Source organism: Colobus angolensis, unplaced genomic scaffold (genome assembly GCF_000951035.1).
Source record: "Colobus angolensis palliatus isolate OR3802 unplaced genomic scaffold, Cang.pa_1.0 Scaffold42, whole genome shotgun sequence".
NCBI classification, from domain to species: Eukaryota; Metazoa; Chordata; class Mammalia; order Primates; family Cercopithecidae; genus Colobus; species Colobus angolensis.
In genome coordinates, this window is record NW_012117599.1 from 1,774,945 (window position 1) to 1,802,818 (window position 27,874).

The window sequence follows — 27,874 nt, forward strand, 5'->3', positions numbered from 1 at the left end:
ATGAATTGATGGGTGCTGACGAGTTGATGGGTGCAGCACACCAACATGGCACAAGTATACATATGTAACAAACCTGCATGTTATGCACATGTACCCTAGAACTTAAAGTATAATAAAAAAAAAATAAAAAAAAATAAAATGGAAATGAAGGGCGTAGTGATAAAATGACTTACAAATCCTAACATATACCAGCATGACACTGAATTACCATATCACTATGTACAAATATCTCAAAGTAATGTCCATCCTTTGACAGTTCTCTCTGACACTTGTTCCATGGGCCAGTGAAAAAGCTGCTTCCTGAAAGAGGGAGGGGTGTGATCCTCTTGCTAATAAAGCTCCTCACTCTTCACCCATGGACCTGTATGGCCAAAGAGGCTGGAGCAGAGGGACACAGCCTTCCCCCAACCTTTCAGGCACACTGGAGCCACAAGTGTATACACAAGTGGCTCTACTTCAAGCTGTGGATGTCACTCTGTAACATTAATATTCGTATCTTCAGGGCAGCTGAGGTCGGATTAACAAAACACCAGACCTATGGCATTCCACGGAAACGAATTTGGCAACACTCTCTGTGTGTAAGGACATTTGCTTTTCCTTTCGTAAAACTGCCCCAAGAAGTTCTACTCTAACCTGCAGATGAGATATCCGATGCTCCTTCTCACAGAAGGTGATTCTCATTCTTTTTCCAGTAGGTATAAACTCCAAGTTCCCCTTTCAGTACTGGTGAGTGCTGAAACTAATGTATTTATTTGTTTTCTATTGTTCAGTGCTCTCTTACAACCAACTGTAACATGCTTATTAGACAGGTAACAATATGTGGGCAGACTCACAGTGATCAAACAATGTTTGCCTCACTGATACTAGGCAGTATCTGGACAGACGTATTATTGTGTAATCGAAAATATTTTCTACCGATGTTCAAGGCCATCTCTTTTTCCCAGTAAACTCAATGAACACAAGGTTAGTTTAGTATCCATGGGAATTTCTCCTGTAATGACACTTGTGTTACAAAAAGATAATTTAAAATTTGTGTCTTATGGAACTTTTTATGACAAGGCAGAATTAAACCCCTTTGGGTTTCAGTGCCCTCATCATAAAAAGAGGGGGTTGAATTACATTACCTATAAGGTCCTTTTAACAGCAAGTAACCAACACTATCATGAACTGCATAAAAATAATAGTGATGTATGTAACACAGCACTGATCTCCCACTTGCAGTTTAGACAGCATCTTACTTTAAGGAGACAGTAAGAAAGTTTACTTACCGATGATTGGTCTGATAAAGAGGATTTTTCAAACTCTGGCAGGCTTGAAATTATTGTAGTTCTATTGCCTCTTTCCATAGCTACAAGTTCTATTGATAAACCGTCTCCTATGATATGCCAACTTTTTATAGCCAACTTTAAAAAAAGATATGAAAATGATTATCACAACACAAGCATAAAATCCTTAAATGCGACTTAGAATAAAAACAGGTTTTTACCTCAATTGGATTGCTGTTTATAATTGCAAATAAAATATTACTTGCTTCTGTAGCGCTCAGTACTCCAAAATCTATGAAACGTTCCTCTATTTTGGGGGGCAATACAAAGTACTGGAAAGATAAAAAAACCAGATTAAACAAAAAGTCACACTGACGTAACAATATTATGAAGAGAAAGTAACTATATTACAGATGTATTAAAGTTCCCCAAAAATTAGCTGGGCATGGTGGTGTGCGCCTATAATCCCAGCTACTCGGGAGGCTGAGCTGAGGCAGGAGAATCGCTTAAACCTAGGAGCCGAGATTACACCACTGTACTCCAGCCTGGGCAACAGAGCGAGACTCCGTCTCAAAAAAAAAAAAAAAAAAGATGTATTAAAGTTCCTATGCTTTCCTATGCTTTACGTATATATGCATAAAACCACACATTTATACAACATAGTTGAGGGCTTTGTATGACAAAAGTCTTTTGAGTAATCAGAAATGAAAACAGCCATGGCTTCTGCTGAGTCGCTATTCCTCCTCTGAGGGCACATGAAAGAGGCAGGAAGCTAAACTACTAAGAGAGGTTTGGTGGAACCCTGGGGGATCAGGCAAAAAGCATGTGGTCTCACAAGCCTCACCAATGATCGCTGAAACAAAATAACTGAAGCAGGAGTGAGACATTAGTGAAGGTCCCTCCAGCTCTAAAATTCTAATCGATGCCAACTGCTTAAAAGGCTACATTTCTAGATGTCCTAGCTTTCCTTTTATCTTTCCTAACAGTTTTATCTCTTATCTGAGCTTCTTTCATTGATCACTCTCAAGATAGCTTTGTTTGGATTTTTTCCCCCTGCTTATTTTCTGTACCAGGAGTACCTTCATTGTTTCCTTCTGTATCATATACAATCTTCCAACTTTGCGTCTTTACTACCTTAGTTTCTTCTTTACTATCTGGTTCTCTTTGTCACGGTATTTCTCGGTTTTGATCATCTTTTCCCTATGTATTTCCCTCTTCACCTTCTTTGTATTCTTCTTTTTCTACCTATCATTTTTCTTCCATTTAGTTCTTTTCTATATTCCCCATTACTACAATAGTTTAAAAGCATATCCCAGAGAAAACAGAATGTGGAAAAGACCTAAGCAGAGACTGTAACTAGAGAAGTCAACTGTATCACAAGAGAGAGCTGCTGGAAAGGTAAAAACTGACTAGGAGAATGAGATCAATTTGCAGAGCACAGACAATGGCAAACAGTAAGAGTATGTAACACGACTGCCTAGTAAGATCTGAAAACATTAAAGGTGGGCAGGGAGTTTAAATGTTAAAGGTGAATAATATACTTACATCTAAAAAGCCTGTGTATACCCGCACGGGTAAATGAAATTTAGAAGCATTGGTAATAAGTAAAATGTTGTTATCTATGTGCATGGATGATGTGGAAGGCATAAAAAGCAAGGTAAAAATGTATCCTGATTCATTAGGAAGAATTAAGACTGGTTTGCTGAAGTTGTGAACCTGGGAAATGACAGAAGAGAAAAAAACAAAGTGTCAGCATCACCTAGTTGGTAGACCAGGAAAATTAAAATTATGAGGGCTCCTGGACATACTTTAAACATTGTTTTGGCTTCTTCTGGTAGCAACACATCGTGAATGAGGATCGCAAAACTGAAAGTGTTAGTAAGGTAAATTGGCCTTTCCACAGGACCAGCAGGACTGTCTCGGATGTGAAATAATGTTGCAGCGTGATCAAATCCCAAATAACTATTCAAAAAAACAACAAGAACAAAATAAATCATTTTTATTTCCATGTGTTAATTTAAAATCCAAGTTCTTCTGTTGTAAGTATAATTTACATTTAGCATTAGGAATTGTACTAAAGAATTAGAACTATAATATTTTAGTGATTGATTATATGATTTAAAACAAAATTTAGGCCGGGCGCGGTGGCTCAAGCCTGTAATCCCAGCACTTTCTGGGAGGCCGAGACGGGCGGATCACAAGGTCAGGAGATCGAGACCATCCTGGCTAACACGGTGAAACCCCGACTCTACTAAAATACAAAAAATTAGCCGGGAGTGTTGGCGGGCGCCTGTAGTCCCAGCTACTCGGGAGGCTGAGGCAGGAGAATGGCGTGAACCCAGGAGGCGGAGCTTGCAGTGAGCTGAGATCCGGCCACTGCACTCCAGCCTGGGCGACAGAGCGAGACTCCGTCTCAAAAAAAAAAAAAAAAAAAAAAAAAAAACAAAATTTAGCTTGCAAAATACTGAAATCTAATATCAAGAACCATTCTCTACTGAATTATATGAATCATACAATTAGAATCAAAGACATATCAATAAAAAAAGCTTTACTTTGAAAAAAATCATGTTCATCAGTGAATTGCAAGGAGCTTTGTTAAAATGAATCTTTGCCAAGTTAAGTATTAAACTATTGGTTAAAGTATAATAGAAAATGAACAACATGTTACTACCCACTTATAAAAACTTGTAATTCTAGAAGTGTTTACGAATTTATAAAGGAATATAAAGAATTCTGTTTCGAGTGCCAAAATAATAATAATAATAGTCACTTACATATTACAAACACATGTCAGAAAGGAAACGGTTCAAATCATCTAAATAATATTTTAAAAAATCAGAGTTTTGAATCATTAAGTCTTCATTTAAGCCCAAATCCTATCATCCCATTTACCCTTTTCTTCTAAGAAAGTAAAATATAAACAAAATATAGGAGGTTTTCTCTTTCATAGTTGGGGCTGTTCTTTTAAAAAATGATTCCATCAAGTTTATGTGAACATGGCTAGTATTTCAGAAGGTCATTTAGTAGGAAAACATAATTTACTGATTAGTAAAAAGTTATAGAATTTATTTTAAAAAGAAACTTACCCATCTAAAACTTCTGCTTGATATGGTATTTCAAGTTTAGAATAACTCTTTTCCTTTGCTTTAACTGTTATTTTCCCAGAAAACTGAGATGGCTTTTTCGCCTTTGATGCTGAAAGGAAGCATTAAAAAAAAAAATAATCTGTTACCTTTTACTACCAAAGAGAAGTAATGACTTTATGTAAACTGACAAAATCTTAAAAAAAATAAAAAAAAAAGTTGAGCTTCCAAATTGGCCAACAGAACACTTCTGTCACATTTTAAATGAAACATTACATTTTTCATACAAAAGGGGTAAAATGTTTTATTTTTCCTGTAATAAGATAAGCAGATAAAGAATTGGCCGGTGAGCATGGCTCAGGAGGCAAAACACCGGCTTTGGCTTTACTCACAGCAGAGTTTCTCGTCCTCGGCACTATTAGCATTTTAGGCTAGGTTAATTCTTTGCTGCAGGGGCTGTGCAGCATCCTGGACTTCTGCTTCCTAGATGGCAGTAGCATCCCTGCAGCTGTGACTACTAAAATGCCTCTTAACATTGCCAGATATCCCCCTGGAGGCAAAATTACCCTCCCACTCAGCCCTACTGATTTACATTTGAACAGAGAAAGAAAGAACATTTCTTGTATGGCTCAAGTCTTGCTCTATCACCGATAAGGAACCATGGTATAAGAAAAGTAAAGAATTAAGAGCTCTTATGTCTCAAGTTGACCAACCCTAAAACTCATGGTGTAAGACGAGATAAATCCCCTCCTGTCATCATATCATATTGTGCTCATCTTAGATGAAGAAAAACCTTTAGATTTTGTAGCAGTTTTAAATAATTCTGGCTGGGTGTGGTGCCTCACGCCTGTAATCCCAGCACTTTGCCAGGCCGAGATGGGCGGATCACCTGAGGTCAGGAGTTCAAGACCAGCCTGGCCAACATGGTGAAACCCTGTCTCTACTGAAAATACAAAAATTAGCCAGGTGTGGTGGCACGTGCCTGTAATTGCAGCTACTTGGGAGGCTGAGGCAGGAGAATCGCTTGAGCCTGGGAGGCGGAGGCTGCGGTGAGCCGAGACTGCACCACTGCACTTGAGTGTGGGTGACAGTGAGACTCCGTCTCAAAAAAATAAAAATACACAAATAAATAAACAAATAAATAATCCCATCTGGAATTGCAGAAATTGATTCAGTTGGGTCCGATCTAGGCACCCATTAGATGGTTCTTTTCAAAGCAAATAAAGAAGCTGTTTATGTTTATCCTCCTGAAGTACTTTAGGAACACTTCCATTTCATCCAACCTCACGACAAAAAAGAACAAGGAAATGGTATGACATGTAGTGTTTGACTATGTGCAGACATAGACTTTCCATTTTAAAAATTCCCATTCGGCCTCTTATTTCTCTGCTTGCTAGTTAGCCATCTCTGGATGCTTCCAATTTTTCACTATCTGTTCTGATGTAAGACTGATTACAAGGGCCACATTTAAGCATTTCATGACATTGTATCATAGCAAATAAAGTGGTCAAAAAGCTCACGAAAATAAAGTATAGCAAATAAAGTGGAAAAAAGCTCACGAAAATTCAGTTGAAAATCATAAAGGATGACTTTTGATGAGAAAGATGCTTGGTAAGCGAACACTGTAGAGTTAATACATACATAAGGTGCATTCTAACAATATTAAAAGTTAAGTAACACACACTTCCTGACTGATTTTCACAGCAATCTCAGAGGTGTTTTGTGTGGAGATCCACCATGGTGGTGGGAGAGGTAAATGGTGGGGGGATTTTCACATGATATTAAAAACCCACTTCTAAGAAATGTAGCATTGGCTCTTAAAGATGCTTTCCCTTTGCTGTTATATTTAATTTTACATATTTCTTTAAGAAACAATGATCTTAGAGCCCATGATCTCAGAAGAACCAACACTAATGTCATCGCATTTATCTCGAGGAGGGAAACATTCACTGGGTGGTCAATACAGGAGCTAGAGAAGAGTCGCTCTTCACCCTTGCAGAGCACGTGGAGAACTTTCCGGCATGTCTGTGTAGGGTGTAGGGTGGGTCCTAAATGCTCTCAGGGGTCAGGAATGACCATGAGCCTCTTTCTCCTCTGTAAGGGAAGACAATGTACCTGGTGATACTGACACGGGTAGACATGAATGTGGTCTCTCAGCAGCATAGAGGACACTACCACAAATGTAGAAATAACTGTGGCATTAATGCCTTCTATAATACTATTTCTTGACAACTGTATCATGAAGTATGCTGCCTATGTGATTTTTTTTTTCTTGGGAGTCCTCACTGAGCTCACAGGATGAACCCTGAGGCCAGCCCCACCTGCGCAGCTGCTCCAGACCCTCCCCAGAACTCTCCACAGTAAGCGGCAGGCACAGACGCGCTCACGAACACTGCGAAGTGTGCCGGTGTCTGCCTACATTCATTGATCAAATGCTCTCATCCGATGAGGAGCTGAGCTTTACCATGTGGACTCTAAGCAGAGATGGCTTTATCATAAAGCCAAAGTTGAAGCTCTATAGCAGCTACTCACTTGCATGGGTGCCTAGGAAAAAAGCCCTGTTCAGAGGTTCAGTTCTCATTTAATTATCTATATGGTTAAGCAGCCATTAAGTCATTATTTTAAAAATGTTGTGACAGCAAATTTAATGAATGTTCCATGAGAGTAGGCAAAACTGAATAAAAACATGTATAAAAATGGTCTAGTCTGGCATGACTTAACACTTCAAGTATCAAAATATATACTATACACGTTAGAAATAATAGCTAACTGGACAGTTCTATTATTTTAGCTTAAGTAGGGCCACCTGCTTTGCCTATAAAAGCCAATATATGAAAATGTTACAGAGAATACTTTTTATTTTTGCTCTCAAATTCAAACATGCTTCTGAACTTCAAATATATCGTAACTTCATAATTAAGATGAATTACAATAGATACATGTTTAAAAGACTAGCCCAGACTATGGAAATGATTCCAATCCTAATGTATTTGCTAGTGTTTTTCTATTGCTAATACTGATTTCGCTTTATAAAGTTGTGGTATCTTCTCTCATGAATCAATCAAATAAGAGTTCATGATGGTTTACGGGGGAAAAAAAAAAATCAACCTAAGCAGTAATATAAATCCTGATGGTAAAACAATCTGGATTTCAGTATTAAGATGTCAATACAGATGCTTTCTACTTTACCAAAATAACATCACTATATTAGAGAGAAAAAGGTGAATACTTGCCATCAAAACTAATGCTCGCAACCTTGGTGTATTTACTTTCTGATGCTTTTAATGTAATTGGTTTAAAGTGTACCGTTATAGCATCATTTTGTGGTGTAGGTCGAACACTCTGCAAAGAGAACAAAAATACACACATGGCATTATTTCAGTCTAATGGTTCAGGTGCCTGATACTTACACTGGGAAGTATACAGGAGTATACTGGAATGTGTACTGGAAAAGTAAAGTGGACTCTAAATTTGAAAAGTTTAACTTATGTTGTCCCTTTAAATGGAGTAGGCCACACTGGAAAAACTTCAAATTAATTTCATCAGAATATCTTTATAACAGAAAATGACCAGAGGAGAACAAACATGACACATTTGTAAGTGTAAGAATCTGAAGACTAACTATATTACATTGGGTGTGGGTACATAAAACATTTAAAAAAGGTACTTATTTTCCAAATGAATGACTAATTCATACACCAGAAGAGGTGACATCAAAAAGACTTGTGGATCCCTCTTAAAGAAATTCACAATACTGAGGAAATATCTGAACCACACGATGGTGAAGAACATGAACTTGGGAGCTGGTGTCTCAGTGCCAAGGTAGTTCCGTAGACTTCCTTTCTAATGGCATTTTCTCTCTCTCTAGACACGGCTCTGCGAATGAGGCGTGCTGCTGTCCAGGGAGAGGGCTATATTGCTGGCTATGGGATTGAGCACGGAGGCAGACCTCAGGGATGTTCAGCTTGGAAGTCAGAATGCTTAAATAACAACAAACAGGAAAAGCTCGTACTTGGGAGAGCACGCTTTTTAAGAATACATTTTAAGGTACAGTTATTTTTTATTTCCTCACTGACACAAAGCCCTTTCAATTGGAAGGGACTTAAAAGAGTCCAACCTCCTTCTCTGTTTTACTACTGAAATTTGCAATATTGATGTTTCAATAGCTAGGCATCAACAGGTAGGACTGAAACAAGAATTCCTGGGTTGGTGCGGGGCCTTCGTCTGACATCCTGTTGCACAAACACGTATCACAAAATCCTGGTACTGTATACAACTCTTGATTAAAAAATAATCTTCCTTTATAATTACTTTGAATCTGAACCCTCATGGATTGTGCTTGTTGAATTTTGAAGGGCTTTATAAACTTGTCAGAGCCTGCCATTTCCTGAAGAAAAGAACATTGTCCTTTTCTGTGAAACTTATCAGGCAAGCCCCTGAACAGGGGCACAGTCAGATCCAGCAAGTCACTATGTTCTTCCCCCTGGGTCCCTGCCTGCTTTTTCAGCCCATTTATAAAGGTTAAATCTGCCTCACCGGAACATCAAAGGGCAGTCTCTGGAAGGTGCAATAAGCACCTGAGAAGAGCATGAAGAGAGAGAACTATCCTTGTGCCTTGTGTGTGGGATCACAGGGTATGAATCTGATTATATGATAATGATCAAAGACACTGCTGGAGCAGCTCCCTTTCCATTGGTGGGCCAGTCCTGGGCTGTCAGCAAGTGTTCACAGGGTCGAAATTAAGGCCCTAAGGATGGTTCTGGGGCCTCAGGCTCTCTTGGCATTTTAACTCTTTTTAACTTCCTCCCTTTTTCTTCTTCAAGAACTCCTCAATTGCTTTTGGATCTCTAGCTCGGGCTGGGAATGATCTGTTCATAGAATACTTTTACTTATCAATAAGCTTGCCATTATTAGCAACATTTAAAATATAAATTTCTTCATTCACTGAAAGATGTGTGTGTGTGTTTTTAATAATAAAACAAAGCAGAGTTTGAACTGTAGGACAGACTGGGAAAAGTTCTATTTGGTTACACCATACTATGTTACGATGCTAATACTTTTTCCAAAGAGAGGAAATCAGTACAGAAGTGTATGTGACAATCCAGGGGCATCACTTTATGCAACAGAAGGATGTTTAACTAGAGAGATGTGAGCTTGAATCAGCTGCCCGTCTTCTCCGGGGCTCATTTCTCTCACCTGTAAAAAAAAAATCCTGGCTGGGCACGGTGGCTCACGCCTGTCGTCCCAGCACATTGGGAGGCCAAGGCATGTGGATCACGAGGTCAGGAGTTCAAGACCAGCCTGCCCAAGATGGTGAAACCTTGTCTCTACTAAAAATACAAAAAATTAGCTGGGCGTGGTGGTGGGTGTCTGTAATCCCAGCTACTCAGGAGGCCGAGGCAGAGAACTATTTGAACCCAGAGGCAGATATTGCAGTGAGGCAAGACTGGGCCACTGCACTCCAGCCTGGGCGACAGAGCGAGACTCCTTTACACACACACATACACACACACACACACACACACACACGGCAAATCCTAAGGGGATGGGTTATTTTCTGAGATCTAATCATCTACAATATTTTGTGAGTCAGTTAATCTTGGTTTTCTCCCCCCACAAATAAGCCACTTTTATCTTGAGGCCAGGCTTTGTTAGAGGTGATCACATGAAACTGTAGTTTGCAGAGGACTTTCACAGATATGGCTCCTGAAATTCCTCACTTGCTCTGCTGAATATGGTCCAGCAACAATTGAAAGGTGAAGCCAGCTGGACTTCCTGGGCCGAGTGGGGACTTGGAGAACTTTCCTGTCTAGCTAGAGGATCCTAAAGGCACCAGTCAGAACTCTGTGTCTAAAGGACTGCAAATGCACCAATCAGCACTCTGTAAAAATGTACCAATCAGCGCTCTGTGGCTAAACGATTGTAAATGCACCAATCAGCACTCTGTAAAATGGACCAATCAGTGCTCTGTAAAATGGACCAATCAGCAGGACATGCGCAGGGCCAAAAAAAGGAATAAAAGCTGGACACCCCAGCTGGCAGAGGCAACCTGCTTAGGTCCCCTTCCATGCTGTGGAAGCTTTGTTCTTTCACTCTTTCCAATGAATCTTGCTGCTGCTCACTCCTTGGGTCTGCACTACCTTTATGAGCTGGAACACTTACCACGAAGGTCTGTGGCTTCACGACTGAAGTCAGGAAGACCATGAATTCACCGGAATGAATAAATTCTGGACACACTTTGGTGACCCAGATGGGACACATTTTGGTGACCATGAAGGGACTATCACCAACCGGTGAGCACCATCGGACCCCTTTCACTTGCTATTCTGTCCTATTTTTCCTTAGAATTCGGGGGCTAAATACTGGGCACCTGTTGGCCAGTTAAAAGCAACTAGCACAGCCACTGGACTAAAGACACGGGTGTCAGGTTTTCTGGGAAAGGGCTAAGAACCCCCGACTCTTTGGAGTTGGGAGCGTTGGTTTGCCTGGAACTAGCTTCCGCTTTTCCTGTACTTCTGGGCTGGCCTGAGGGTCAACAGAGAGCAAAGTCAGTCAGCTCCGGGATCCCGACAAAAAGTTGGTTGACTGTGGCCATGAGCGGAACTCTCAAGAGTTATGTCGCCCAAGCGAGACTCACCCATCTATCCTATCTATCCTGACCCTTGCCCTCTGGGTCCTAATGCCTGTCAGACACACTTCCTCTCGCCTCTCTTCTCCGAGGCTAGTCCCACTTCTAAAAACCACTCCCTGTCTCTCGTGTTTTTCTAGTTTCTCCTATAAGAATGATTTCTAGTATAAACTCCAGGACTCTATTCCCTCCTTTAGGCACCCGGACTCACCAATCAGGAAGACATAATTTTTGCCCAAAGCCCCGTTGGGGGTGGGGGGACTACCTGGAATTTTAGGATCCCTCCTCAGACTAGCAGGCCTAACAAAAGCTATTCCTGAAGCCAGGATGGGGGAGCCCCAGAAACGATATCCTTCCTACTCATATGATGAGAAGTGAATGATAAAAGGCGTCACTCTTCCAACCCTGGCGATCCCTTCCCTCGCTCAGGGTATGGCCCTCCACTTCATTTTCGGGGCATAGTATCTTCATAGGACAGGGGTAAAGTCCCAACACTAACAGGAGAATGCTTAGAACTCTAACAGGTTTTCGAAAATGCATCCGTAAGGGCCACGAAATCAATTTTTCTTAGTTCTCTCTGTGGTCTAGGAGGACATGCAAGGGTGCAGGTCAACAATGCGTCATTAAGGGACAGTAAATCTGACCTTCCTTGGTCCTCCTTGTGGTCTAGGAGGAAAACTAGTGTTTCTGCTGCTGTGTCGGTGAGTGTAACTATTCCGATCAGCAGGGTCCAGGGACTGTTGCGGGTTCTTGCACTGGGGGAAAACAAACAAACCAAAACCAAGGGCGGTTTTGTCTTTCAGATGGGAAACAGGCATCAATAGGCTCACCCTTGAAATGCATCCTAAGCCACTGGGACCAATTTGACCTGCAAACCCTGAAAAAGAGATGGCTCATTTTTTTCTGCACTATGGCCTGGCTCCAATATTCTCTCTCTGATGGGGAAAAATGGCCACCTGAGTGAAGTATAAATTACAATAGTATCCTGCAGCTTGACCTTTTCTGTAAGAGGGAAGGCAAGTGGAGTGAAATACCTTATGTCCAAGCTTTCTTTTCATTGAAGAAGAATCCACAACTATGCAAAGTTTGCAATTTACATCCTACAGGAGGTCCTCTCAGCTTACCTCCATATCCTAGCCTTCCTACAGTTCCCCTATTAATGATAAGCCTCCTCTAATCTCCCCCACCCAGAAGGAAACAAGCAAAGAAATGTCCAAAGGACCACAAAACCCCCCAGGCTATCAGTTATGTCTCCTTCAAGTTGTAGGGGGAGGGGAATTTGGCCCAACCCGGGTACATGTCCCTTCTCCTCTCTGATTTAAAGCAGATCAAGGCAGACCTGGGTAAGCTTTCAGATAACCCTGATAGGTACGTAGATGTCCTACAGGGTCTAGGGCAAACCTTCTATCTCACTTGGACAGATGTCATGCTATTGTCAGATCAAACCCTGGCCTTTAATGAAAAAAATGTGGCTTTAGCTGCAGCCCAAGAGTTTGGAGATACCGGGTATCTTAGCCAAGTAAATGACAGAATGACTGCCGAAGAAAGGGATAAATTCCCTACGGGTCACCAAACCGTCCCCAGTATGGATCCCCACTGGGATCTAGACTCAGATCATGGGGACTGGAGTTGTAAACATCTGACCTGTGTTCTAAAAGGTTTAAGGAGAATTAGGAAAAAGCCCATGAATTACTCAATGATATCCACCATAACTCAGGGAAAGGAAGAAAATCCTTCTGCCTTCCTTGAGCAGCTACGGGAGGCCTTAAGGAAATATACTCCCCTGTAATCTGACTCCCTTGAGAGTCAACTGATCATAAAAGATAAGTTTATTGCCCAATCAGCCACAGATATCAGAAGAAAACTCCAAAAGCGAGCCCTGGGCCTGAACAAAATCTGGAGGCATTATTAAACCTGGCAACCTCGGTGTTCTACAATAGGCACCGAGAGGAACAGGCCCAAAAGGAAAAGTGAGCTCAGAGAAAGGCAGCAGCCTTAGTCATGCCCCTCAGACAAACAAACCTCGGTGGTTCAGAGAGGACAGAAACTGGAGCAGGCCAATCACCTGGTAGGGCTTGTTATCAGTGTGGTTTACAAGGACTCTTCAAAAAAGATTGTCCAACGAGAAACAAGCCACTCCCTCACCCATGTCCACTATGCCGAGGCAATCACTGGAAGGCACACTGCCCCAGAGGACAAAGGTTCTCTGGGCCAGAAGCCCCCAACCAGATGATCCAACAACAGGGCTGAGGGTGCCAGGGGCAAGCGCCAGCTCATGCCATCACCCTCAAATGAGCCCTGGGTACGTTTAACCATTGAGGGCCAGGAAATTGACTTCCTCCTGGACACTGGCGCGGCCTTCTCAGTGTTAATCTCCTGTCCTGGACGACTGTCCTCAAGGTCCGTTACCATCCGAGGAATCCTGGGACGGCCTGTAACCAGGTATTTCTCCCACCTCCTCAGTGGTAATTGGGAGGCTTTGCTCTTTTCACATATCTTTCTTGTTACGCCTGAAAGCCCCACACCCTTATTAGGGAGGGATCTATTAGCCAAGGCTGGAGCTATTATCTACATGAATATGGGGAACAAGTTACCCATTTGTTGCCCCCTACTTGAGAAGGGAATCACCCCTGGAGTCTGGGCACTGGAAGGACAATTTCGAAAGGCAAAAAATGCCCACCCAGTCCAAATCAGGTTAAAAGACCCCACGACTTTTCCTTATCAAAGGCAATATCCCTTAAGGCCTGAAGCTCATAAAGGATTATAGGATATTATTAAACATGTAAAAGCTCGAGGCTTAGTAAGGAAATGCAGCAGTCCCCGCAACCTCCAAATTCTAAGAGTACAAAAACCAAATGGTCAGTGGAGACTAGTGCAGGATCTTAGACTCATCAATGAGGCAGTAATTCTTCTATATCCAGTTGTACCAAACCCTATACCCTGCTCTCTCAAATACCAGAGGAAGCAGAATGGTTCACTGGTGTGGACCTCAAGGATGTCTTCTTCTGTATTCCCCTGTACTCTGACTCCCAGTTTCTCTTTGCCTTTGAAGATCCCACAGACCACACGTCCCAACTTTGTGGATGGTCTTGCCCCAAGGGTTTAGGGATAGCCCTCATCTGTTTGGTCAGGCACTGGCCCAAGATCTAGGCCACTTCTCAAGTCCAGGTACTCTGGTCCTTCAGTATGTGGATGATTTACTTTTGGCTACCAGTTTGGAAGCCTCATGCCAGCAGGCTACTCTAGATCTCTTGAACTTTCTAGCTAATCAAGTATACAAGGCGTCTAGGTCAAAGGCCCAGCTCTGCCTATAGCAGGTCAAATATCTAGGCCTAATCTTAGCCAGAGGGACCAGGGCCCTCAGCAGGGAACGAATACAGTCTATACTGGCTTATCCTCACCCTAAGACATTAAAACAGTTATGGGGGTTCCTTGGAATCACCGGCTTTTGCCAACTATGGATCCCTGGATACAGTGAGATAGCCAAGCCCCTCTATAGTCTAATCAAGGAGACTCAGAGGGCAAATACTCATCTAGTAGAACGGGAACCAGGGGCAGAAACCGCCTTCAAAACCTTAAAGCAGGCCCTAGTACAAGCTCCAGCTTTAAGCCTTCTCCTAGGACAAAACTTCTCTTTATATGTCACAGAGAGAGCAGGGATAGCTCTTGGAGTCCTTAGTCAGACTCGTGGGACAACCCCATAACCTGTGACACACCTAAGTAAGAAAACTGATGTAGTAGCAAAAGGCTGGCCTCACTGCTTAAGGGTAGTTGTGGCGGTGGCCGTCTTAGTGTCAGAGGCTATCAAAATAATACAAGGAAAGGATCTCACTGTCTGGACTACTCATGATGTAAATGGCATACTAGGTGCCAAAGGAAGTTTATGGCTATCAGACAACCGCCTAGATAGCAGGCGCTACTCCTTGAGGGACTGCTGCTTCAAATACGTACGTGTGTGGCCCTCAACCCTGCCACTTTTCTCCCAGAGGATGGGGAACCAATTGAGAGTGACTGCCAACAAATTATAGTCCAGACTTATGCCGCCCGAGATGGTCTCTTAGAAGTCCCCTCAGCTAATCCTGACCTTAATCTATACACCAGTGTAAGTTCATTTGTGGAAAATTGGATATGAAGGGCAGGTTATGCCATAGTGATGCAACCTTACTTGAAAGTAAGCCTCTTCCCCCAGGAACCAGTGCCCAGTTAGCAGAACTAGCGGCACTTACCAGAGCCTTAAAACTGGGAAAGGGAAAAAGAATAAGTGTGTATACAGATAGCAAGTATGCTTATCTAATCCTACATGCCCATGCTGCAATATGGAAAGAAAGGGAGTTCCTAACCTCTGGGGGAACCCCCATTAAACACCACAAGGAAATTATAGAGTTATTACACGCAATACAAAAACCCAAAGAGGTGGCAGTCTCACACTGCTGAAGCCATCAGAAGGGGAAGGAGAGGGCAGAACAGTAACATAAGTGGCTGGCAGAGGCAGGGAAAGACCAGCAGAGAGAAAGAGAGAGACAGAAAATCAGAGAGAGAGAGAGAGAGGAAGAGACAGAAACAAAGAAGGAGTCAGAGAGAAAGAAAGAGACAGAAAGTCAGAGAGGGAGGAAGAGAGAGACAAAGAGGAAGTCGGAGAGAAAGAAAAAGAAATGGTGGAGTAAAGAAAAAAGTGAACCGTATTCCTTTAAAAGCCAGGGTAAATTTAAAACCTGTAATTGATCATTGAAGGCCATCTCTGTAACCCTGTAACACTCTAACACCACCTTGTTGTCCGGGTAAGTAAGGACACACCACAAAAGCACTGAGGCCACTGACAACCCGAAGCCTTCCTATCAAAAATCCTTAAACCAGCAGGTTTCCTCACAGGAGATCTAAAGCTTTACCAATTACCATACAAAGGTCAGACCAGACCTAGAAGCTCCCTTCAGGACAGGAGATAGATGGTTCCTCCCAAGCGACTAAGGGAAAAAGACACAATGGATATTCAGTTAAGTGATAAGGGAACTCTTGTAGAAGCAGTTAGAAAAACTGCCTAATAATTGTTCTGCTCAAACCTGCAAGCTGTTTGCACTCAGCCAAACCTTACAGTACTTACAAAATCAGGAAGGAGCCATCTATACCAATTCTAAGTTAATATGGACTGGACAACGTTTTATTAACAGCAAGAAATTTTTTAAATCCCAAACTTACAAGGCTTTCAACAAAAGTAAAGTTTGCTAAATGTTAACAGTGTAACATGTACTATCCTAACTTCTAATCTTATGGAAATCAGTGCCCTTCAAAGCTCAAGTCCCTCAGCGCAGGGTCATACAACTAATACCCCTACTTACAGAACTGTCCACTGCTACAGGAACCGGAATAGCAGGTTTATCTATTTTATTACCCTACTACCACAGACTCTCAAAGGACTTCTCAGACAGTTTGCAAGAAATAACAGAATCTATCCTTACTCTACAATCCCAAATAGACTCTTTGGCAGCAGTGACTCTCGAAAACCGCCGAGGCCTAGACCTCCTCATTGCTGAGAAAGGAGGACTTTGCAACTTCTTAGGGGAAGAGTGTTTTTTACACTAACCAGTTGGGGATAGTATAAGATGCTGCCCAGCGTTTACAGGACAAGGGTTCTGAAATCAGATGATGCCTTTCAAACTCTTATACCAACCTCTGGAGTTAGGTGACATGGCTTCTCCCCTTTCTAGGTCCTGTGACAGCCACCTTGCTATTACTCGCTTTGGGCCCTGTATTTTTAACCTCCTTGTCAAATGTGTTTCTTCTAGGATCGAGGCCATCAAGCTACAGCTGGTCTTATAAATGGAACTCCAAATGAGCTCAACTAACAACTTCTACTGAGGACCCCCGGATCGACCCACTGGCCCCTTGGCGGGCCTAGAGAGTTCCCCTCTGGAGGACACTACCACTGTAGGGTCCCTTCTTTGCCCCTATCCAGCAGGAAGTAGCTAGAACGGTCATTGTCCAATTCCCAACAGCAGCTGGTGTGTTCTATTTAGATGGGGGATTGAGAGGTGAAGCCAGGTGGACTTCCTGGATTGAGTGGGGACTTGGAGACCTTTTCTGTCTAGAGGACTGTAAATGCACCAATCAGTGCTCTGTGTCTAGCTAAAGGATTGTAAATGCACCAATCAGTACTCTGTAAAATGGACCAATCAGCACTCTGTCAAATGGACCAATCAGTGCTCTGTAAAATGGACCAAACAGCAGGACGCAGGTGGGGCCAAATAAGGGAATAAAAGCTAGCCACCTGAGTCAGCAGAGGCAACCTGCTTGGGTCCCCTTCCACACTGTGGAAACCTTGTTCTTTCACTCTTCACAATAAATCTTGCTGCTGCTCACTCTTTGGGTCCGCACCACCTTTAAGAGCTGTAACACTCACCGCGAAGGTCCATGGCTTCATTCTTTAAGTCAGCGAGACCAAGAACCCACCGGAAGGAACTAACTCTGGATATACAATGAAGGTCTGACCATTTTTCAGTATGCTTAAAGGCTAGAAGTGGGAGTTCATCAGTAACAAGCACAACATTTTTTGAGTGTTATCAGCCTGTACACCACCAAGCCAGAAATAGCTAAGCAAGGATGTTTGTTAAAATATAGTCACTGTAAGTAGTAAGAACTTAAAATAGCTGATGAATTTTTTTCATATGAAACACACCACTCTAAGATTTTTCTTACCAGATAAAAACTTTACATTAGTATTGCTACCTTAAAATATGCTGCAGTAATAACAAAGAAATATTCAACTGAAAACTCATGTTTTATATAAATGGTCTGAATTGTTCACTCATTATCAGTAAAAACAAACCCAAATTGTTAAAACCCATTTTCCAAGGAAACAAAAACAAAGCAAACAAACAAACCCAAGACAAAACATTTAAGTAGCTGGCCCATTCTGGTGTGGCTTTAAATGAGAACTAACACACAATCATCACCTTGTAGTAAGCATATTTATACAAACAACCTGTTTTATATTAGTGACTACTGCTAACTCACAGATAATCAAGAAGTGGAAACACTACTGCAAGTTTCCCAGGAAAGGCAGCTCACAAGCTTGCATATGTTCTAAATATAGTTCTAGGCTTTTCTCACAACATTCAGACCCAACTAAAGCTCAGTAACCCTCAAGTGAAATTCAAGGGTCCGGAACATTCTAAAATTGCTTATAAAAGCACTTGAGCAAACAAGGGAAATAACCTTTCAGCATTTAACATTGTACTTCTAATAATGTGTGTACCAATTCACTAAAGCATATGTTAAGCTGATATGCTTACAGACATGGAAGGACAGAAAGCAAAGGAGACCACTTGGATTCCAATTTGTCCATTACCAAGGGAAATCTCATCCAAACATTCCTCTGAAGACATCTCAGGCAAACTTACTCCATCATTTATATAGCACTAATGTTTTGTAAATGCTGAAGAAAGCCATTTTCTCAAAGTTGCATTACAGACATATCAGGAGAGTTTGGACCTGAGCATCCTGTCTGTTAGCAGGTGAGGAACTTATATTTGGAATTGCTTGCTTTAGTAATCCCGTATTTAGAAAGAGAATGAATTCCCTGAAGGGGAATTAAAAAAAAAAAAATCTCCAGCTTCTAGCACTGCTTAGCAAATCCTAAAAATTCTATGTTTGTGAAACAGAAGGAGGCAGGAACCCTTCTAAATAGCCATCAGTCTAAGCCTGGTGAATTATGCAGAAAATGCTGAAACACACACGAAAAACCTTAAGAAGAGCTCTGAAAACTCAGTTTCCACGGTGGGTGGGCTTGCCCCATAGCTGATAAGGTGGGACGTCTAAGCCACCATCATTTCTCAGGCTGACTGCTAAATCAGATCCCAAGTGGTCTCCTTTGCTTTCTGTCCTTCCATGTCTGTAAGTTCACTCTCCACAAAATAGCTACAGTGACCTTTTACAACACATAAATCAGATGATGTCACTCTGCTGTTTAAAATCCTATACTAATTTCCCATTACACTTAGAATAAAATCTAAGTATCTCCCAGAGTTCCAGGAAGCCCTGATTAACAGTGAGCTCCATGGCGTAGGGAACTCCGGTGGTCTGATCCACTGCTGTATTCTCAGTCAGCATAGCAGCTGGCATATAGTTGATGCTCATTAAATATTTATCGAATGGGTGAATGAAAGAGGAAATAGCAAACCACCAAAACAGTGGCAGAGTTTGGGCTTTGGATATTATAAAAGACATACACATAGGTAGGTACAGATGTATTATATTAATAGATATATATAGGTTTTTAACAGAAATACTGACTGTGCAATTAAAATGATACATTCATAAATATGTGATTGCTAAGTGGCACTGTATAATATACTTTCATGTTTCATATACCTTTTACTTTTTTTTTTTTTTTGAGACAGAGTCTTGCTGTTACCCAGGCTGGAACACAGTCGCACGACCTTGGCTCACTGCAACCTCTACCCCTGAGGTTCAGGTAATTCTCCTGCCTCAGCTTGAGTAGCTGGTACAACAGGCGCGTGCCACCATGCCTGGCTAATTTTTGTATTTTTAGTAGAGACAGGGTTTTGCCATGTTGGCCAGGCCGGTCTTGAACTCCTGACCTCAAGTGATCCACCCGCCTCAGCCTCCCAAAAGTGCTGGGATTACAGGTGTGAGGCCACCATGCCTGGCCTATTTTTGCATTTTTTATAGTTGTGTAAGTCACTTCCAGGAAAAAAAAAAAAGCTCTCAGTTTTCCTATTTAGAAAACTAGGACCACTGCACCTTATAGGTATTAAAGTAATACATTTACTACATAACAGCACTAGCCTAGTGCCTGGCTCAGTAAGAGGAAAAATGTTCACCTACAATGTATCCAAAAACTCCTTAGTAAGTAAGAAAAAGGACAAACAGGGGCCTATTTAATGCCATGTCATAAGTGAACTGAATACTAGTTCTTCACATTCTTAGGGTTAATTGCCAATTTCATTTTTCTATAAAATGTTCATTGAAAAAGATACTTGTTTTAGTCCATTCACTGTAGGTAAAAAGTTAGGCTGGTTTGCTCTGGTTTAGTAAAGGTACTTTCCCATCAAATCCCCAAATCACATTGGGAGAAATGCTAGGTCAGGTATGACGACACTGCCTGCACCCCGACCCCACTGGTGAGGAAGGTCACTGCGCGTCGGAATGTGGTTACCTGGGAAGACCATCTCTTGCTTCCTCGCTGGGGTCTGTATATTCTTCTCTCTTTGGTCTACTCCACCAGCTGGTGAGAAAATCTGGGTATGGCCATCTATGGACAAAGGTCCCTTAAATCTCAAGCCCACGTGATCTATATCTCGTTTTATCAGTTCACAGGAGTTTCTGGTATCAGCACAAATTATAGTAAAAATGTTCTATTTTCCTATATAATGATTCCCTATGTATATATGTTAGGGGCCTCATCAGAGAGAGAGGTTGTGGGCCAAGGCAAAACTTAGATATCCCCTTTTTCCCTAAAACGATCTAACGGCACCTCAATTCCACTATATGGCCTAAAAGTAACTTATTCGGTACATATGTGTGAGGGAGTTTATAGTTTATAATGTGCTGTCTATGGTAGTTCAGTAACTGCTAGTTAGGGAGCCTGCGACAAGTGTTAACAGCACTTTACCACTACCTACAACCTTTTTTTTTTGCTTATTTTCTTCCCAATTCATCTGACTCTTTTTCCTCTTTCCTGCCCATACTTTAACTCCAACAACCAAATCTGACAAAATCCTTATAACCTGTTTTTCTTTCCACATGGCCCACAGATTTTAGGATCTATCAGAACAGGCCTTTTATATGACTGTGACTGTATAAGAAACTCATGAACTTTGGTTCAAACTTACTTTGAAAAGACTGCCTATTTCCCTCTCATTCTTAAAATCTGGGTGGCTGGGGCAGAACTGGTTTCTCACATCACACTTAGAACCAAAATGTCACCAGGTCATCACAAAATAGAATTCTTTTAGAGTAAGGGTTTAATTATTTTTAACTTTGTAATACATTTGAAAACAAACAATATATAAATTAGAAAAAAAAAAAAGTAAAAACTTACTGTTATTGGTACATCTTTTGTTCCTGAATTTAATAAATGAAGGTTTAAAACTTTTGGTAGATCTGTTAAAATTGAGGAAAAGAAATTTTTCTTAAAAAGATGTGTTTTTAAACCAAGTTAGAATCTTTACCTTGTAAGACATCAAATTGAAGCTATCAATTTGTGAAATACAATGACAATAACATTAATAAAAAGAAACATTAGGTGGTAATTGCTTTACTCATAAGGACATTGTGTATTATAAGAACTGTTCCCTCTTAAACCAGATTTTTGAAAACCCCAAAATATACACCTTTTTTTTTTTTAATGAGACAGAATCTTACTCTGTCACCAAGGCTGGAGTATAGTGGAGCATTCTTGGCTGACTGCAACCTCAGTCTCTAGCGTTCAAACGATCCTCCCACCTCAGCCTCCTGAGTAGCTGGGATTACAGGCATGTACCACCATGCCCAGCAGACTTCTGTACTTTTTTTTAGTAGAGATGGGGTCTCATCATGTTGGCCAGTCTGGTCTTGAACTCCTGGCCTCACGTGACCTGCCTGCCTCCACCTCCCAAAGTGCTGGGATTATAGGCATGAGCCATCATGCCCAGCCTCCAAAATATTATTTTTTTAGTGAACTCAGACATTACTAATCTTTTAGCTTTTCAGCAAAACATAATGAAGCAAATTAATAATTTACAATGTAAAAATATATTAAAAGCAAATCTAACTTTTAAAGATGTGGTCTTCAATCTTAACTACATTTTATTATATATATAGTCCATATACATCCCAAATTACAAGTACTCTTAGTTTTTCCTTAGTAAAATTCTTTACTTGGTTGTTTTTAATTGTAGAATTTGAATTTTCTGAACAGCTGTGACAAGCTTTTAACATTTTGTCATAATGTAATTTAATAAACTCACATCTAAACAAAATCCAGAAGTAAAAATCAACATTGAGCATAACTGAATCCATGAGCAACTGGATTAAGAAACTAGAAAACTACTTTCTGCCTCAATCTTCCATTTAGATGACTTAAATTATCCCATGGCCTTGTTTTCCAACCTGGTAAGCAATGCCACCCACCCCTCAGAGAAATGGGGTATAAACTGGTGAACGCACTGAGTCTGAAAAGAAGATTTGTACAAGATCATGCAACCCACTGCAAAATACTGTTAAAGCTGAATTACAAAGTATAGTAGAGCACTGAATACAGGGATTTAAAAAAAAAAAAACAACAACAACTCCATAAAGACTCTTTTAAAAGATTTTTTTACCTTGTGTTCTTAGTGTACCAAAATCTAACATTTCAGTTGAGGAATAAATTCCAGGAGCTTGGAAAAAAGAAAAGTCAACAATTATTGTTCACTTTGCCAGAGTAAGCTACACTGAAAACAAAACAACTTTCGATTTCATCAGTTTTCTACTAACCTGTTGTAACTTCAACCTCAACAGGAAGAATGATAAACTCTGTGCTGTCTGAAGCATTGGTCTTGATTCTTATGAAGGCTGTGTGATTATCTGCTTCTCTAGACGAAAAACTGGCTCTCATCACTCCCTTGGTTTCATAAGGAGGAATTTCCTGACAAGTTAACAGACCATAATGCAGCACAGCAATCGTAATGGAGCAAAACCACCATATTTTATTGAACTGGATGACACTGACTGAAAGATGAGTATTTTATATACCTATTAATACAAAACGCATTGCTAATTAAACCAATATGTAACACACACTCCATTTCTGGAGAACTTTAAAATGTGAAAAATGTGCTGTTTAGAATCTATTAAATATGATATGAAAAGTAGGCAAAGTAAAAGAAGTCAAATGATCTGAAAACAAATTGTCAGTTACAAAAGCCCCATTAAAAGGTAAAACTAATCTACAAAACCAGTTATTTTTTTTGAGACAGAGTCTCGCTCTGTCGCCCAGGCTGGAGTGCAGTGGCTGGATCTCAGCTCACTGCAAGCTCCGCCTCCCGGGTTTAGCCATTCTCCTGCCTCAGCCTCCCGAGTAGCTGGGACTACAGGCGCCCGCCACCTCGCCCAGCTAGTTTTTTGTGTTTTTTTTTTAGTAGAGACGGGGTTTCACTGTGTTAGCCAGTATGGTCTCGATCTCCTGACCTCGTGATCCACCCGTCTCGGCCTCCCAAAGTGCTGGGATTACAGGCTTGAGCCACCGCGCCCGGCCAAAACCAGTTATTTTTTAACATGCTAGTTAGTGGTGTTTGTGTATATAACTCAGTCTTGAAATTTAACCAACAGAAATGTCACCATCAGAGGAAAATACTTTTCTAGAAGTCCACAAGAACCTCCATAAATGATAACCAGCAGGGCTTACACTGCTCTTTCCTGGAAAACCTAACAATGCAAAATTCTCTAGGAAATCTACAGTTTACCAACTGCATTCATGTAAGACAGCACACATTTTCAGTCCTGTAATGAGAGAACATTTATATACTAAAAGGAAGACTTACTGGAAAAAACATTTTGAGGGGTAATCTCTTTCCTGGTTTTAGAACAACATGGCTCCCTGGGACTACTGGAATTTCTTCTCTGCACAAACCTTTCAGCATATTTTAGGAGACCCCTGTATTCTAGAGCTTAGTGGGCCTTCACTTATCCCTACGCTCTTTTTAGTCCCAAAGCAGAAAACAGGAGATTGGAACCCTCCTAGGATCGGAGGGACGGACCATCCACTCCCCAACTCTAGGGAGTTGCTTTGGTCTCGGGGGTTTTCTCATATACACTGAAATAGGCTGAAGGTGAGGTCACAGCCTGTTGGCTTTTTTCTCAGTCTAGGTTTGTAGGAATAAGAATTACTGTATCTTTTTTTGCAGCCACTAGGACTATAAAAACATTATGCTATTCTCTGTTATCATTCATTATCATTCTTGACTATTAAAAATCTGAATTCTCTATTTATTAGACACCAATTATATTTCACAGGAAGTTCTTAGTCTGTCTAGAATCATAATATATACAGATTCAATGGTCTGAATTTAATCCTCTGAAGCATTGCTTTATAAATGATTTTTCACTCAAACACCGTAATTTCAAGGTGAAACATTTTTGTGAAAGGACATAAATAAACTGTCCATTACATATTTCTTTTTGCTAGTGTGTTTCTATATTCTGAGCATTAACCAAATTAGTGGCTGATAAATTTGTTTCTAAATGTTTATATTAACATCCTAAAAATGTAATCTCCACATCTCTTCCCTGGTCAAGACTGGTCAGAAGACAGAATCAAGAGGCTGTGTGTGTGTAACAGCAGTTAATAAAGAAACTGATTCTCAAACCTTATTCCTGGTGGCAAAATTTGTGTTCCTCCAATTAGAGATGAGCAGTGATCTGAGTGACCTGGGTATGGAACTGAATTGACCACATTTGCCTTCTCCCTCTTGGATTAAAGCATGTAAACATTTTTAAAACTCTCACATGGCAAGAACCTTTACAAATAAGGTTCTCTTACATATCTTTAATTTGGTTAATATTGTTAAATATTCAACAATATTGAAGGTGAACATAGATCACCTTCAAGAATTAAAAATTTTCTAAGTCATCACAGGTGCTTGCCTAGGTTCCCTCTGCAAGTGCCATTTCCTTTACCAACGGTGAATATGAACGTTCAATTACTTACCTTCAAAAACAAAACAAAACCATAATGAATCCTTCCTACATTTTTTTAATCCTTTACTTTTTTTTATGTGTAAAGCACATCATAAATTATCATACTCAAAGATAACTTTACCCATATAATTCTGAGAAAGAATAGCTGAAGTTACTTTCCATGTAGTGGGGTAGAACTCCCACCAATTTTATTCACTGCCCTTTCCAAAAATTACTACTTATATTCCTTCCTCACGCTCTCCTCCAATTTTCATATATACTTGACATAAATTAACATTAAGACAATGATGAAAGAGAAGTCATCCATATTTGTTCAGCCTATAAGGAGTTAAGTATTTTCCAGTTTAAGAGTAATTGGTTTCATGGGAGCACACACAAGAGAAAACCAGGTTACAACTCACCCACAGTTTTCTGGTACCTCCTTGTTGACCCGTTGGGAGTTCCAGGTGAAGGTCTCCTCCACTAGAGTACATTTCTACAACCTGGGGCAAAAGAGCACACGATGGCTAAGTTCAAAGTCATATTCTCAAAGCACGTGATTGCTATTACAGAGAAATAATTCTGACATCCTAATTGTTTATCACAAAACACTCAAAAACATTTAAAGATACAAATGCAGGATATGTATCATATCACTAAATTTAGTGCTCTGTATGTGTAAGCCAATAGTGGTATTTTTAATTAAGGTAACTTTGAAAATTTTACTTAGAAACAGTGTAAGTATAATAGTTGTTCCAGAGACCAGATTTTAGAAGTAACAGGATACTTTTTTTTTTTTCCAAAGGGAGTAATTTACAAAAATTACCAAGTTTTGGAAACATAAATTTTGTTTTTCTTACAGTAACATAAAGTGCTTCTTCATCCATACATTTGTAACAAGATCCAGCAGTGGATCTACCATAACTGTGAAATGGTGACGAGTGTAAATATTATTTTGAGATATATACAACTCTAGTGGAACATGAAAATACGTGGTTTCTACTGGAAGCAAAAATATTTCTGTGGCTTATGCTTAAGCTTATGATTCTTTTAAAAACAGCTTTATTATCACTGAGGTAGAATAAATAACACCTATTTAAAGTATACAACCTGATGGATCCTGACGCATGTGTTTGGGCATAAAACCAGCACTGGAATGAAGATATTAACTATATCCATTATCACCAAAAGCTTCCTCATGCTTTCTGCAATCCATTCATCCTTCTCTGTCCCTTCTTATTTTTCTAGGCAACCACTGATCTGCTCTCTATCACTTCAGACTAGCTCATGTTTTCTGGAGCTTTATGTAAATGAAATAATAGCGTCTATACTCTTGTGTCTGGCTTCTTTTGCTCAGTGTAATTATTTTGGGGTCTACCACATTGTTAATGCATTAATAGTTCACTTCTATTTGATGACTATATTGCAGTTTTTCAATCCACACACCGAAAGGACATTTGAGTAGTTTCCAATGTCTGGCCGTTAGAGAGAAAGCTGCTGTGGATACTGAGTACAAGTATTGGTGTGGACATCTGCTTTCCTTGCTTTTGGGTAAATATATACAAACAAAATGGGTCATAAGGCAGGAGACTTTTCTTTAAAGGTAAGTTAACCCTAGCTCTTAAAAGAAAACATACATTTAATTCAATTACATTTGGGGTGAAGCTATGAGAAGGGGTGGAAAATGTTCACTTGTTTCATCACAGGAAGTCCTCCAGGAGTGAACAAAAAAGGACAAAGCAAGAAAAATGGCAATTCTTCAGTATAAGCCTAAAGGTTTTTTGTATTTTTTTTTTTGAGACGGAGTCTTGCTCTGTCGCCAGGCTGGACTGCAGTGGCGTGATCTCGGCTCACTGCAAGCTCCGCCTCCTGGGTTCAAGCGATTCTCCTGCCTCAGCCTCCTGAGTAGCTGGGATTACAGGCACACGCCTCCACGCCCAGCTAATTTTTGTATTTTTCGTAGAGACGGGGTTTCACCATGTTGGCTAGGCTGGTCTCGAGCTCCTGACCTCGTGATCCACCCGCCTTGGCCTCCCAAAGTCCTAGGATTACAGGTGTGAGCCAACCTTCCTGGCTGGCTCCTTAAAGGGTTTTTTTGTTTGTTTGTTTGTTTTCTGGTAGGGGCTGGGGAGTTGCTGCCGTAAAAGTAATGCATTTACAAAAGACTGATAAGCTGTAGATTGTATTATTTCTTGCCTCCTGATTTATTACAGTGCTCATCTATAGTGCTTATTGTATTAATAATAATAGCACCTTAAATGATAGGACGACTGTAGAACTTTTTCTGGAAAACCAGAAAACATCACATATTATTTCATTAATCTTTCCAGGTATCAAGCAAACAAGTATAACAATGCTTAAAAACAGAAGATTAGACCAGGCACAGTGGCTCATGCCTGTAATCCCGGTACTTTGGGAGGCCAAGGTGGCGTGCTTAACTTGAGCCCAGGAGTTGCAGTCCAGCCTGGGCAACATAGTGAGACTCTGTCTCTGCAAAAAAATAAAAAACATTAGCCAGGTGTGGTGGCGTGCACCTGTAGTCTCAACTACTCAGAAGACTGTGGTGAGAGGATTGCTTGAGCCTGGGAGGTCGAGACTGCAGTGAGCCAAGACTGCACCACTACACTCCAGCCGTGCCTGGAAAACAAACAAACAAACCAAAAAAAAAAAAAACCTCCCCAGAAGATTAAAAGGTCGCCTACTGATAACAGAGAAAATGAATAAAGAAATAGAGACAGAAAAAGCCTAAATTACAAAGTCAAAGAAATAATTACATTAAAACTAGGAACCTGACACATTCTTTATTTTTTAGTCCAGTGCTATTTGTTCTAATTTAGTATAGTTTAGGAAAAAAAGGAAGCCAAGCATTATATACAGAATATATTATGTGTAAACAAATTCCCACAATAAATGTTTCTGTGCCCGCATGCTTGCATGCACAGAGAAAGGTCTAGAATGACACATACAAGGTGGCAAAAGTGGTGCCCATGAGGAAGGGCCTGGACTGCAACTGTGCTGTCTATGCAATAGCTATCAGCTACATGTGGTTATTTACATTTAAATTAGTTGAAATAACATTTTGGCCACCCTAGCAGAATTAAAGAGCTCAACAGTCACACGTAGCTAGCAGCCACTCTTTTGGACAGAGCAGGAAAAGAACTATTCCATCATCATGGAAAGTTCTGCTGGACAGCTGGACTGGGAAGCAGGAAGTTAAAAGGGATGTTTTTGTTTCACTTATGTTT

At 40.6% G+C, this 27,874-nt stretch overlaps 1 protein-coding gene across 1 annotated transcript in view; it reads right to left on the bottom strand.

The window, feature by feature from the left end:
* Nucleotides 1–27,874, bottom strand: part of TMEM131 (transmembrane protein 131) — a 193,605-nt gene that overhangs the window by 67,123 nt on the left and 98,608 nt on the right. Inside the window, exons 8-17 of the mRNA XM_011956651.1 lie at nt 25,052–25,132; nt 22,449–22,599; nt 22,295–22,351; nt 21,034–21,095; nt 7,582–7,690; nt 4,352–4,460; nt 3,074–3,227; nt 2,811–2,981; nt 1,487–1,597; nt 1,269–1,403 (exon numbers count right to left, since the gene is read on the bottom strand). Coding sequence (XP_011812041.1) covers nt 1,269–1,403; nt 1,487–1,597; nt 2,811–2,981; nt 3,074–3,227; nt 4,352–4,460; nt 7,582–7,690; nt 21,034–21,095; nt 22,295–22,351; nt 22,449–22,599; nt 25,052–25,132 — 1,140 coding nt within the window. The remainder of the gene's footprint in view (nt 1–1,268; nt 1,404–1,486; nt 1,598–2,810; nt 2,982–3,073; nt 3,228–4,351; nt 4,461–7,581; nt 7,691–21,033; nt 21,096–22,294; nt 22,352–22,448; nt 22,600–25,051; nt 25,133–27,874) is intronic.